Here is a 14,048-nt window from a genome sequence, read left to right on the forward strand (position 1 = left end):
CGGGGGTGTCAGCCAGTCTGGGTCTCCAATTCTCTCATCAGTGTCCACACCATCTCCAAGCTTTCCTCTCATTGATGGGCTCGGATCGGAGCCCCCAGTGCCCCCACCAGTGCCCTACAATCACCTCCAGTCGAGCATCCCTTCGTGGACCAAGAAGCCCAGGTCCCCACTCCCCCGTCAACCAACAGTCCCCTTCTCTCCAGGGATCCAGGCATCAGGGTCCCCAGGCCACCCTCAATAGCCCCCCTCCCTGCAGGAAGCCAGAGCCAGGGCGCGGTGAGGGGGAGCCCCGTGGGAACTGTGTTTGTTTCGAGAACAGGAACCGGGGCCGGTCCGGGGTGTGGTGCCCCCCCTCACCGCAGCCTCTTCCTGTCCCTCCCCCAGTTTCCTCCCGCTCAACCCCCAGGCCGGTGGGGGGAAATGGGGGGGCTTCTCCAGCCTCAGCAAGGGTACAGACCCCTGTTCCCACCCCAAGGGTGCAACCTTGGAGCTTGGCAGTCCCAGGCTGCCTCTGTGACCCCACCCCCCACCGCCCCCTGTGGGGGTCCCAAGCCTCTCGGCAGGGGATGGGTTAAGTATCCTGCAGCGCCCCGCGTGTGCCAGGCGGGTGAGTGGCATCGGGCACAGGCGGCAAGGCCGGGGGAGGACGGGGGGGGGGGAGCCAGAGGGGGAGGGATTGAGGGGAGGAGGCGGCAAAGGGAGGGGGCGGGGAGGAGGAGATGCCGGGGAGAGGGAGCGCATTGGGGAAGGATCCAGGGACGTCGGTGGTCCAGAGGCTGAGGCACAGGCCGGGAGAGACTGGGAAATCTACGGTGGTGCGTGGGAAGGGGACAGAAGGAGGGGAACCCCCGAACCGCTGGAGAAGGGGAGGTGGGGCAGGAGGGCTAGAGAAGGTGCAGCAGAGCAGAGGAGAGGAGAGGCCGAGGACGCAAGCAAGAGCGAGAGGAGGAGGAGGAGGAGGAGTGGGACTGGGGGGGAGAGGAGAAGAGGAGGAAGAGGAGGAAGGCTCCGCCGTTCTAGCCCCCCCTGGGAGCAGAAGCCTGCAGGGGGCAGTCACTGGACCCCAGCAGAGCCCAGGGTAAGTGGTCGATCTTCCACCAGGGGGCACTGGAGGTGGGGGTGGGGGGGGTTGCAGGTGGGCTGCTGTAGGATTCCCCTTCCCACCTGGGAACCGTTGGGCCAGCCCGTGGGCGGGCAGAAGACAAGGAGCATTAAAGGAGAAAGCTTAGGGAGGAGGGGCCGTGGTTTCTTGGGGTGGGTCAGGGGGCAGGAAGGGATCTTAAGCGCTTGTCTAGTTCCCCTGCTGCCATTCACCTTAGGGACACAGAGCTGAAATCCCAGGGAAAGGTACTGGGAGGGAATATCCCAAGGAGAGAGAAGAGCACATGGAGGAGCTGCGTCTTGGGAGGGGGAAGAAGGGGCAAGGTTTTCAAGGGCAGGCAGGGGCACCGCCGGAGTGCCGCCTCACCTGAAAAGCAGTGGGCAGGGGTCTGGGTCCTTGGCCGGGTCGGTTGGGAGGGTTCTTTGAAGCTAAGGAGATGAGTCCGCGGAGCGGGGCCCACAGCCCATGCTCCTGTAGGTGTGAGAATGTGACAGTGGATGTGGAGTGGCCAGTCGTGTGTCCGTGAGGACCTACGTGGTGTTCACATAGTGCCCTGGCCTAGTGTCTGTGGGCCTGTCCAGGCCAAGGCGTGTGCACAGGTGTCCTGAAACATGCCAGAGTGACTGTGGGCCTCCGGCACTTGCTCCCTGCTGAGGCCATGGGGCTGGGACAGCTACTAGGGCAGTTCTTCTGCGGGGGGGGGGGGGGGGGGGGGGGCAGGCCTGCTCCTTAACAGCTGCCAGGGCCTGGAGAAAGAGAGATCATAAGATCCTAGATGGAGATCTGGGAAGGAGCTAGGAGGCCACTTAGATCCACACCCCTTGTTTAACAGCAAACGGAGGTAGAGATAGAAGAGAGTCTGACCCAAGGTCACAAAGACAGTAAGGAGTTGGGATGAGATTCGAACCCAGGACCTCGGGCTCCAAGTTCATTGTACTTGCCTCCTCAGGTGAAGGCAAGAGGGGCTGGCCCAGTCTGAGGGCCTGGTCTCACTCTAGAACCCTCATCCAGAACATCTACCCACTTCCCCTCCCCTCCTTTGGCTTCGTTCTGGGCTCTGCCTTAGCTCTGAGGTCTCCTGCAGCTCAGGACATTGGTCTTTGCTCTCCTGGGGCCTCAGTTTCTTTTCTCCATAAAATAAGGAGGTGGGCTTAGGTGGTATCAAGTTGCTTGCATCTTCTCATCCTAGGACTGGATGCCTGAATTTTGAGGGGAGGTGGAATGCTGGGGCTTGGGAGAGCCAGCTGAGGACTGGAGGGGAAGGGGGAGAATTGGGGAGCCCCGGGCTCTGGCTCATTTTCACCTGATCACCCTTTTCCTCTGCTTGTGTGCTGGACCAGGGGGAGCAGGGATCCCTCAGAGCCTGGCTACTCCAGGGTTCTTGAGTGTATATGGCTGGGATGGGAGGCAGCAACACTTCTACTCCTCTGGGATACATGGGGATGGGAGGGGGGCTCCAGAGAGCTTCGTGGCACAAGCCCTTAAGGGTACAGTGGGCTTGGGATCAGACTCCCAGGCTCTGGGCCTTCCTCCCACTGACTCATCTGTCCCAGGCCCAGGAATGTGTCTCTCTCCACTCCCTCAGCAGGGCAGGCCCCTGGGGGGCTCTCTCCAATCCAGAGGCTCCAGGCTTCAGGCCTGGGGAGGCCTGGGTTCCTTTTCTCCCTCTTTCTCTACCCCCCCTCCCCTCCGCCTCTGGCTCTGTCCTCCCACCCACTGGGGAGAAATTCCTCTAAGGTTCCTTCAGGCTCCCAGTTCCCAAAATAACCCTGCGGGGGCAGGGAGACTGAGGAGCTTCAGAAGCCTGGGGGGGAGGGGGAGGGGCTGTGCTGGGGCTGGGGGAGGCTGCAGGTGCCTTCTGGGGATAGGAGACCCTGACCCTTCCCCCTGATGCCCAGGGCTCTACTCAGACCCAAAGATCGGAGAGTATTAGTCCTGCTTTCTGGGGCCTCTGTGGTCAGCTCCTCCATCCCCATTCCCAGTCCCAGCCTCTTGGGCCCATGGCCCCCCATCCCCCTGCTCCTGGCCCGGAAGCCTCAGTAGGGAACATTTCTCCAGCAGAGGGTTACACAATCCCTGGGTTACAGACCGTTCAGCAGAATTGCCCAAAGGAGGGGGGATCCTGGTCCCCTCAGCTGGGGAGGGTGAGATAGCAGGGGGCGGGTCCTCTCTTCCCACCCGTTCCTGCGTGCAGGGAAGCTCTTCCCTAGAGGGGCCTGCCTGCTCAGAGTTTTTCTGTCTTCTGGAGGTGCAGGGGCACTGGGTCTGAGCCAAAGTGTGCAAGTGTCCCTGGGGACGCAGCCGCCCGGGGATTCGACATGTCGGGGACACTGGACCTCGAGAAGGGCTGCACTGTGGAGGAGTTGCTGCAGGGTTGTATCGAGGCCTTCGGTGAGTTGGCAGACACGGGCACCCCGGGCCTCCATCCTTCCCCGTTCCCCTCTTTCTTGTAGCTACCCCTGCTACTCTCCAGAGCCAACAGATTCCGAAAAGTGACACTGGCCCAGAGCCCTTGGGATGGGGACAGATGAGTGACGAGGGGAATAGGCAGGACTTGGAGCCTCGGGGCCTGCGCTCAAAACCGGTCCTGCCACTGGCTCGCTATGTGGCCCTTTTAGGATTGTTCAATTTCCCTGGGCCTCAGTTTCTCCATCTTGTCAAGTGAGGGTGTTAGCTGCAATGATCTCCCAAACCCCTCATAGCCCCGGCAGTCTATGAGCCTAAATTTTCTGGGGGATCCCCTCTCCCCAGCGGGGTTGCTTGGAGGACAGTATCTGTGCTCTCGGGGCTCCAGGAAGTCTCTGTCTCCGCTCCCGGGGGCTGTTTCCGGCTGATGGGGACCGCTTATCTGGGGGGAGTAAAAGGGGGGTAGCCTCCCTCGTCCCTCCTCCTTCTTCGCCCTCAGGAAATGGCCTCTGGATTCCTGACCCCGCTGGAACCCAGGCTCCTTCCGCTCCAGCTGGGGCTCTACCTTCCCGCCTCGGATCCCAAACCCTGGAGGTCCTGGGTGGAGGCTGGGCCCGGCCAGCCCAAAGATGGGGCGTGGCCATTGAGCCACACCCACGGGGCGGGGCCAGACTGGATCCCCGAGGGGCTCCGAGTGAGGTGGCACTGAGCCAAATCACCACCACTACACCCCCTCCCTAGATGACTCCGGGAAGGTTCGCGATCCCCAGCTGGTGCGAATGTTTCTTATGATGCATCCGTGGTACATTCCGTCCTCTCAACTGGCTGCTAAGCTGCTCCACATATATCCTTCCCTCGGACCCTGGTCCCCCAAGTTCCCTCCCACCCCTGGAGGCCCTTAGCGTCTGCCCCGAAGCCCGTCTCTCGCTCTTTCTCCAGATTTCCGGGCCGGTCTCTGGCCTTGCGAGAGGCAGCTGAACAGCCGACTGGGAGACCGAGGGCTTGGGTTCCATTTCTGGCTCTGTTGAGAGCAGCCCTGGGAAAGCCCCTTCCCTTCGGCTTGACTGTTTCCTCTTCTGTCCAATGAGTGTAGGAGGAGGTTCTCCTCCTCCCCTTTCTCTGACGTTCCAAGGTCCTTCCCAGCCCTGACATTCCCCGTTCTCTGCTCTAAGGTCCCGAACAGCTCTAAATCCTAGGATCCCACAATCGCCCTAGATCCCAGGAGTCTGGTCCCCATCCTCCCCCTCCATTTAGAACCCAGCTCTCTTGTCCCGAGCCTCCTAGGATCCTGGAGCTCTGTCGTTCATTGTCAGCCAGCACTTTTATTTTTTTTGGCGGGGCAATGAGAGTTAAGTGACTTGCCCAGGGTCACACAGAACGAGTAAGTGTTAAGTGTCTGTGGCTGCATTTGAGCTCAGGTCCTCCTGAATCCAGGGCCGGCGCTTTATCCACTGCGCCACCTAGCTGCCCTATTACCTATTACCTATTACCAAGCGTCTACCATACTGTACCAGGAACATGGCTGGGAGCCAGAGATACAGAAACAAACGGGAAGACTGCCCCTCACAGAGCTTGCACTCTCTTGGACCTTCTCAGCTCGAAATCCTCTGAGCCTTCGATTTCTCACAGAAACTCATTTCACCTCTGCCGGCCTCCGTTTCCTCATTTGTAAAATAAGGGCCTCTGAAATCCCTTCCTATCCTAGAGCTTTGATTCCGGGAACTCAGGCGTCCTGTCCCCAGCCTTCCCCTCCAGTCCCTCGGTTTTCCTTGACCTCTCCTTTTACCTACCAACAATCCCGGAAGGACAATTCCAACTCCCTGCAGGTGAAGACCTGCCACCTCGTCCGGTGAGTGCATCCCCCGGGGCCTCTCTTCCTAGAGCCTCCTTTCTTTTTCAACCCATACCTCTCGATAGCCTGGCAAGCGCCACGACACTGCAGACTACAACTCCCATCAACCCCCGACACAACCGCCACCCAGAGTAAGGGCCCCTTTGTCTTGAGGATGACGGGAATTGTAGTTCTCTGAGGTCTTGCTGGCGGGAGCGCATCAGACGGACCTACCTGGGAGGGGAAGGGACAGTTAAGGCGGCCCTTGCTCTGTCCCAGGTACTGGATCTCGGCCTTCCCCGCCGAGTTTGACTTGAACCCAGAGCTGGCGGAGCAGATCAAGGAACTGAAGTCCCTGCTGGACCGCGAGGGGAACCGACGGCACAGCAGCCTCATTGACATCGAGAGCGTGTAGGAGAGCTAGGATGTGGGGGGTGTGTGTGGGGAGTGTCTCACGCCTGCGAGCCGGGGTCTGTGCTTATAACCCGCCTCTGCTCACTGCCCCTCAGTCCCACGTACAAATGGAAACGCCAGGTGACCCAGCGGAACCCAGTGGGTCAGAAGAAACGGAAGATGTCCCTGCTATTTGACCACTTGGAGCCCCTGGAACTGGCGGAGCACCTCACGTACTTGGAGTATCGCTCCTTCCGCAAGATCCTGGTGCGGCCTAGGGAGGGGCCTGGATCTGGATCTGGGATGGAGGGGGGGGGCGCAGCAGAGGTGGGGAACTGGGCCGAGGACGGTCAGCAATAAGGAGGCTCTGGGTCAGAGGTTAGGGCCGAGCGAGGGGGCAGGTAACAGGGGCAGAAGTCACACCAGACAGGGTGTGGGTGAGCCACTACTAGGGCCGTAGGGCTGGGAGGTCCTGCGGCTGGACCATGTGAGAGGGCACGGGTGGCACCTGGTCTAAGCTGAGTGGCCCCAGCACCAGGCACCAGCTTGATGACCTTCATGTGGACAGCTGCCATTGGGGCAGGGAGTTCTGACCAGGCCAAGGAAGGAAGGAGAAATGGAGTGAGACCAGGCCTGATGGGAGAAGTCTCAGCCAGGCCCCTTCCTCATTCCCCAGTTCCAGGACTACCACAGCTTTGTGACCCATGGTTGCACGGTGGACAATCCTGTCCTGGAGCGATTCATCTCTCTCTTCAATAGCGTCTCCCAGTGGGTGCAGCTCATGGTGCTGAGCAAGCCCACAGCCCCGCAGCGGGCCCAGGTCATCACCCACTTCATCCACGTGGCCGAGGTGCAGACCTACATCCTCCTATTCACTATTTCCCTTCCTTTGATTTCCTTTTCTCCCAACCCCTCCACCCCCAGCCCCTTGGGCTGACACATAAGCTTCTGGGAAGTGCATCAGGGTTGGGGGGGGGACCAGCAGCTCTACACCACCCCTGTCTCCTTCCAATCCCTTCCCTTCCCTCTCCTGAGTGAGTTTGGAGGGTCCTCTGGATCATGCGCAAGGCTCACTCTACACTTTCTTCTGTGTACTCTATTTTTTCCATTCTTCTTTCTATCTGCCTTCTTGTCTTTCTGCCCCATTTTCTCCTTCTGTCTATGTCCATGCATCCTTCTAATCTGTCCATGTATCTTTCTATTTATCCTGCCATCCCTTTGTCTTTCTGTTTATGCATCCTTCTGTCCATCTGTCTATCCCTTCTTCTGTTTGTCCATTCATTGATATTATTTGCTTGTCTGCTCTTTTTGTCTCATCTGTCTGCCTATTTATCTACATGTTCTGCCCATCTCTGTCCATCCATCTGTCTCTCCATCCATCCAAACATCCATCCATCTCTCCATTTGTCCATCTGTCCATCCGTCTCTCCACCCACCCATTGGTCCAAATGTCCATCCACCCATCTGTTTCTCCATCTGTCTATCTGTCCATCCATCAATCTGTCTCTCCATCGGTCCATCCTCCCATCCATTCACCCATCCATCCATCCATCTATCCATCCATCCATCCATCCATCCATCCATCCATCCATCCATCCATCCATCCATCCATCCATCCATCCATCCATCCATCCATCCATCCATCCATCCGTCTGTCTTTTTGACTGTCTGTCTTTCTGGCCATTTGTCCATCCATCCTTTTGTCTTTCTATCCCAACCTTCCCTTTTGCCTTCCTGCCTCCTGGTCCTCTCTCTCACCTGCTCACCTGTCCTGGCCTGTGGCCCACAGAAGCTGCTCCAGCTGCAGAACTTCAACACACTCATGGCTGTGGTTGGGGGCCTGAGCCACAGCTCCATCTCCCGGCTCAAGGAGACCCACAGCCACGTCAGCCCAGACACTGTCAAGGTATGGGGGGGGGCAGACTCTTATCGGACTCATCCCTCTGTCCTCTCTGCCTGGGGACCCCGGGGGGTTTAGCCCTCCTTGCAGGCCACCTTTAGGGGCTGTTGGAGGCAGACAGAGGGTGCGGTGAGGCTCTAAACAGACTGGCTCTGCTGGTGATGAGCTGCTGTCTAGGGCTTGAGTCTTCTGGTGCTGTGACTTCTGGCCCTTGACCCTTCCCCAGCTCTGGGAAGGCCTGACTGAGCTGGTAACAGCCACTGGCAACTACAGCAACTATCGCCGGCGGCTGGCAGCCTGTGTGGGCTTCCGATTCCCCATCCTGGGTGTGCACCTCAAGGACTTGGTGGCCATACAGCTGGCCCTTCCCGACTGGCTGGATGCTGCTCACACTCGGCTCAACGGGGCCAAGATGCGCCAACTCTTTACCATCCTGGAGGAGCTGGCCATGGTGACCAGCCTTCGACCGCCCATACAAGCCAACCCAGACCTGTTGAGCTTGCTCACGGTGAGTGCCTGCTGGGACTTGGGGAGCACTCAGGACTTCACTCTGGGCTGGTCTCTGAGCCAGACCGACCACTGGATTCAGCTGGACCCTGTTCTGGATCGGGCTGAGGGCCCCAGCTGGTCCCAGGAATGTGACCAGTCTAATGCCTTCCAGGTGTCTCTGGATCAGTACCAGACTGAGGATGAGCTCTACCAGCTGTCCCTGCAGCGGGAGCCACGCTCAAAGTCCTCGGTGAGCCAGGCCCTGATCCTGCAGCAGTGACCCCCTGCCATCCCTGCTCCCCCATCCCAGCCCTGTGCTTTCTGACCCCTTGGCTCTCTAGAGGCAGCCCTCAAGCCCTTTAAAACTGTTCCTGCAGCCGACTAGCCCGACAACCTGCACTCCGCCCCCACGGCCCCCTGTCCTGGAGGAATGGACTGCAGCTGCCAAGCCCAAACTGGACCAGGCCCTGGTGGTGGAGCACATTGAAAAGATGGTGGAGGTGAGGCCCCTTCCCTGCCTGTATCCCTCGTGTCCAGTGGAGAGGCTGGGGAAGCCGTCCATAACAAGAATCTGAAAGATTCTTCCTGAGACTGAGACGGGGAGGGGTTAGATGTAGTGGGCTTGGCCCCAAGGGCAGATCTTGGAGCAGTGGGAGACGATGCAGAAAGGCACATTTCTTTCCTTCTTTTATTTTTTCCAATGAACAAAAATCTATTTTCTCTTCCTCCCACCTCCCCCACTGCCCCACCCCCGCCTGGGGGAAAAGAGAAAAACAAAACCCTTGTAAGAAATGTGCATAATCCAGAAAAACAAATTCCTGACTTGGCCTCAGCCAAGAAAGATTCATCCGCATCCCCATCGGGTGCATCACCTGGAAAGTCAAACTGAGACCCTATAAGGAAGCACTTCCGGATAATTAGGACTGCCCAAAAGAGGAGCAGGCTGCCGAGGGAGGTAGTGAGTCCCCCTTCCCTAGAAGTCTGCAAACAGGAACTGGATGACTACTTGTTGGGGATATTTTATGGGAGATATTGACCTCAGTCCTTTCCAACTCTGGGCTTCCCTGTCCTTGAGTGTGGACCCTTGGAGGACAGGGGCATGGCGCAGACCCAGCATCCTCTGCCACATTGATCTATCTGGGCTCTGCCCTGGCTTGAAAGTCCTGCCATCAGGGTCACAGGGGTTGTGGGGGACTGGGGGAGGACGTTGGGCCCTCTCACACTAGCATAGATGGCTGAGTCCTCCAGGCGCTAGAGGGTCTGGTTGGAAAGAGGAGGCTGACTCTGACCCTATCCTCTATGTCTCCCTGGGCACCCATCAGTCTGTGTTCCGGAACTTTGATGTGGACGGTGATGGCCACATCTCCCAGGAGGAATTCCAGATCATTCGAGGGAATTTCCCTTATCTCATCGCCTTCGGGGACCTCGACCAGAACCAGTGAGGTTGGGGCAGGGGCTGGGGAGGGGGCTGGGAGCCTTCGGTCTCCAGCCTCACATTGCCTCCCCTCTCTTCATCTGTGAAATGGGCAGAACTCTGCTTACTCACAGGGTTGGGGCGACGACGGAAGGTTCCAGAAGTGTGAGCAATAGTTATCACATAGTGATGTGGTGATCATTTCCAGGGGGCCAGGGAGCCCCTGCTTTGTTGGGAACAGAAGAGGCTGATCCTTCCTAATTTGGACTGGTGCGGGAGGTGGAGGAAGCAGCTGAGTTAGCTGTGGAATATCATTAGACATCTCCTTGTTCCTGGAGCTCACAGCCAACAAAGTGTTGGCAAATGGCCTTCTTGTAGGCCTTGCCTTGGGATAAGAATGGCCTGTAATTAGCAGCATTCCTCTGCCTACTGAAACCCTTGAGAACCAGTCGGTCCTCTTAAGTAGGTTAAACATCCCCCTTGTATTAGCGTTCATAGGATCCGACTGTGAAGCAGAGCCTTTTGTCCGAGGGGAGCAAAGGGAAGCCCAGCTTTCCCAAGTTCTGAGCTGGGCACTGGGGGAGCAGAATAGGAACAGAGATGTTTGCCCGTGGGGCGGAGGGCTTCCCAGGGCTCTGACTCCGCCTGGTCCTGTGCTGCAGGGATGGTTGTATCAGCCGGGAGGAGATGGTCTCCTATTTTCTGCGATCCAGTTCTGTGCTGGGGGGCCGTATGGGTTTCGTCCACAATTTCCAGGAGAGTAGCTCCCTGAGGCCAGTTGCCTGCAGGCACTGCAAGGCCCTGGTGAGCCCCCTCTTCTTCCCCTGCCTCCCTCCCACTGGTAGCTCCCTCCTCAATCCCAAGCTCAGCCCACCTGACCCTGTCCTTGGAAATTTGGCCCCGGAGGGCAGACTCCGGAGCAGGGGTGGGTGGGGCAGATGGAGGTCGGATGTCCGGAAGACTGCTCCGAAGCGGACCAGCTGCCTGAGGGAGCCGGTTCCCTTTCACTGGCGACCCTCAAATGTCGGGGTGCAGGGTGCTTTCTGGGGACACAGTCAGCCCGAGTTTGGAAGCAGAGAGAATCCGGGCTGGTGCTGGACTAATGACTTGGACCTTCCCTTTCAGATCCTGGGCATCTACAAACAGGGGCTGAAGTGTCGAGGTGAGGAGAGGCCTGGGGGGTGTCGGGTTGGGAGGAGGTGAGGCCTTCTGTGGTTGGAGGAGAGGACCCGCATTTTGGGGGGTGCGACCAGGAGCAGGGTGGAGGGCAGACTTGACATCTGAGGGCATTGAACCTGTCCTGTGCACCCTCTCCCCACCCCGACTTCCAGCTTGTGGAGTGAGCTGCCACAAACAGTGTCGAGATCGGCTATCGGTGGAGTGCCGGCGCAGGGCCCAGAGCATGAGCTTGGAGGGCCCTCCTGCGCCCTCACCCACACATACTCACCTTCGAGCCTTTAGCTTTTCTTTGCCTCGCCCCGGCAGGCGAGGATCCCGGCCGCCAGGTAGGAGGGGGCTCTGCTTTTGTCTGGATCTTGGGTGTCAAAGGAAGCCATAGGGGGCATTGATTCAGGACTCGTATTTTGTTTGGGAGGTGTTTCAGTAGAGCAGGGTCTCTTATTTTGGTGGGGAAATGCATGATGAAAAGACCTGCTTCCAAACCACCTTTTGGGGTTGGAGGGAGGGAGCAATGGAAGACACAGGTTTCAGGGTGAGTGTGGAGGGGGATGGGGGAGCTCTTAATTTGTAAGGGTACATGGGAGTAGGAGCTGGTTGGCACTGCCACTAGCCTGCAGATCCCTAAGCTCTCAGGGGAAGTCCCTGTCCCTGTCTGATAAGACTCCTGGCCTCAGCCCACTGCCCTAGCCTGGGCCCCATCCTGTTTGCCTCAGTGCTGGGAAGGATCTGGAAGGCCTCTCGGTGGGCAGGGGGAGGTACCTCAGTGTCAGCCAGACTCGGGCATCCCTGACCCTCTTCTCTCCTCTCTGGGCACTGCCCTCAGCGCCAGAGATCCAAGAAGAGGGGGTCCAGGCTGTGGAAGATGGGGTGTTTGATATTCACTTGTAACAGGTATGCCCTAGGCCCCTACAAGTAGGCCCTTGGAGGCAGGGGGAGGCCATCGTTGGGACCGAGGGCAGCAGGGAGTGGAGACTGTGACTCCCTTGGGAGGGGTCAGGGCTTCCCAGAATCACAGACTCTCAGCGGTTCCCACCTGAGCTCTGCCAACACCCTCTCCTCCCAAGAAGGGGCCATCTGGCCTTTGCTTGAGAGTCTCAGGTGGGAGGGGGCAGTGTCCCCCTTCCCAGGCAGCCCCTCCTGTTCTGAAGCCTCCGCTTGCACTTTTGCAGGTCTCCCCTCGATTCTCCTTTCTGCAGCAGCTGTCTCTGGAGCATGGACCCACCCCTGCTACTGGAGGGGCCTGACCACAGTCATGGCCCTGGGAGAGCTGGGGCTGCCTCAGGGGCTGCTGGAGTGGGGCTGAAGGGGTGTCAGGAGAGGGGCACAGGGCCGCGGGGAGCAGGGTGTACAAACTCTTGTGAATATTTGTATTTTCCAGATGGAATTAAAAAAAAGGCTGATGGGATCAGGTGTTTTACAGCTTAAGGTCTTGGACTCTTTGAAGTAGAAACCTGTAGCATCTTAGGACCGGACTCTTAGAACCTGCTTCCTATGGACCCATAGCATCTCAGAACCTTCCAGTCAGGGAGCCCTTTGTAACGTTTCAGAGATCACAAAAAGGAAAGCTTAGGAGCTATGTAGACCAACCTCCCACTCATAGCGGGAATTCCCTGTACAGTGTCCCAGACTGGGGCCACCCAGCCACATGGGAGGAGGGGGGGAGAGAGAGAGAGAAGAAGAAGAAGAAAGAAGAAGGAGGAGGAGGAGGAGGAGGAGGAAAGGGGAGAGAGAGATGAGAGAGAAGAAGAAGGAGAAGAAGAAGGAGAAGAAGAAGAAGAAGAAGAAGAAGAAAGAAGGAGGAGGAGGAGGAGGAGGAAAGGGGAGAGAGAGATGAGAGAGAAGAAGAAGGAGAAGAAGAAGGAGAAGAAGAAGAAGAAGAAGAAGAAGAAGAAGAAGAAGAAGAAAGAAGGAGGAGGAGGAGGAGGAGGAAAGGGGAGAGAGAGATGAGAGAGAAGAAGGAGAAGAAGAAGGAGGAGGGGGGGGAAGGGGAGAGAGAGATGAGAGAGAAGAAGGAGGAGGAGGGGGGGGGAAGGGGAGAGAGAGATGAGAGAGGAGAAGAAGAAGGAGAAGAAGAAGAAGAATAAGGAGGAGGAGGGGGGGGGAAGGGGAGAGAGAGATGAGAGAGGGAGCTCCCTAGGGTGGGAGGGGGAGGATAAGCAGGCTCATACCCTTGTATACTCCAATACTCCACCAGGTGCTGGTGCTACCTGAGGGAAACAGACTGCTCACGGTCTCCAATCCCCTGGTTCTCCCTACCCTGTTTACTCACACACACACACCCCCTCCCTGGCCTTCATCTCCCAGTGAGACCCAAGTGTCCTGTCCCCTGCCCTACAAGCCAGAATGATTTCTACAGGAAATGTGCATCGATCCAGGCCTCCGGCTGGCCCCTGCCTCCCCCTGGCTGCCCTGGGCAAAGATTCCAAAGGTTCAAGGGCTGGGATGTGAGGGTGCCTGGTGGAACCCTCGGGGATGGGGAGCTCACAGTAGACGGGGTGAAGGGTGCTTCCGAACCTAGGCTGCCTCTCAGCAGAAGAGAGGGGGATACCCTCTTCTGTACATTAGGATCCCCCATTGCCCAGCCCCTGGATGGGCAGTTGGGGGCAGGGCTCCTCTCCTGGGCTGCACCTGCACACATGTCAGGCTTCTTCCCGAGTCAGGGGGTGATGGGGAAGGACCCCAAACACCGCCTCCCCAACCAGGATTCTCCAAGATGGGGGCAGAGGAAGTTCCTCCTCCGAATGAGCTGTGTCCTTGGCTTTCTCCCCAGGCTCCCCATCCCTGGCTCTGCCCCCACCCTGGGGCCCTGTCTCCTCTGCATCCCGCCCCCCAGCTCTCCCCTCCCCCCTCGAGGCTGTAATATCCGTTTCACGATTTGGGGGCCCGAGTTGCTATAACAACAGACGGTGATTGTGTTGTGAAGCCGTTCCCACTCCTGCTCCCCCTGCCTGGCAGTTCTCCCTCTCTGCCTCCTTTCCCCCGCCTGAGCTAGCTGCTTCTCTTTCCCACTGGGACCCTTATCGTCCCTTCTTTCAGACCCCTCAACACCCCTGCCCCAGGCTCTCCACCTACCTGTGTATATGTGTCGGGGGCCTGGGCTTTGGGAAGTGTCTGGAGCGTTGGGTTATTTTAAGGGAAGGGGCCAGTGTGACCCTCCCCCTACATAACCTTGGGTGGTGCCTGGCCTGGGACCTTTGGGGCTAGGGGCAGGGGCAGGGGCAGGCCAGCTTCTGGGCCTGTGGGGACAGGCAGAAGGGATGAGGGAGGGGCTGCAGCTCCGACCTTTCTTGCCCTTGATGGTTAAGATCAGCTCCTGGAGATGGGGAGTGGGGGG

General features: G+C 58.3%; 1 protein-coding gene across 3 annotated transcripts; it reads left to right on the forward strand.

Annotated features, from left to right (window-relative positions):
* Positions 1-463: 463 nt before the first annotated feature.
* RASGRP2 (RAS guanyl releasing protein 2) lies at positions 464-12,300 on the forward strand. Of its 3 annotated transcripts, none has more exons than XM_043972605.1 (17): positions 464-607; positions 3,357-3,493; positions 4,250-4,352; positions 5,295-5,357; positions 5,619-5,750; positions 5,849-5,999; positions 6,409-6,582; positions 7,522-7,638; positions 7,859-8,140; positions 8,294-8,371; positions 8,499-8,621; positions 9,444-9,559; positions 10,198-10,339; positions 10,661-10,697; positions 10,867-11,040; positions 11,538-11,605; positions 11,884-12,300. In XM_043972605.1, the coding sequence occupies exons 2-16, from the start codon at positions 3,421-3,423 to the stop codon at positions 11,600-11,602; spliced, it is 1,830 nt and encodes a 609-aa protein (XP_043828540.1). In that variant the 5' UTR covers positions 464-607; positions 3,357-3,420; the 3' UTR covers positions 11,603-11,605; positions 11,884-12,300. The 3 variants fall into 3 exon arrangements, with proteins under 3 accessions (XP_043828540.1, XP_043828539.1, XP_043828538.1); XM_043972604.1 differs by lacking the exon at positions 464-607 and adding an exon at positions 713-815; XM_043972603.1 differs by lacking the exon at positions 464-607 and adding an exon at positions 715-1,078.
* Positions 12,301-14,048: the final 1,748 nt, after the last annotated feature.

This window comes from Dromiciops gliroides, chromosome 6 (assembly GCF_019393635.1).
Source record: "Dromiciops gliroides isolate mDroGli1 chromosome 6, mDroGli1.pri, whole genome shotgun sequence".
NCBI lineage: Eukaryota > Metazoa > Chordata > Mammalia > Microbiotheria > Microbiotheriidae > Dromiciops > Dromiciops gliroides.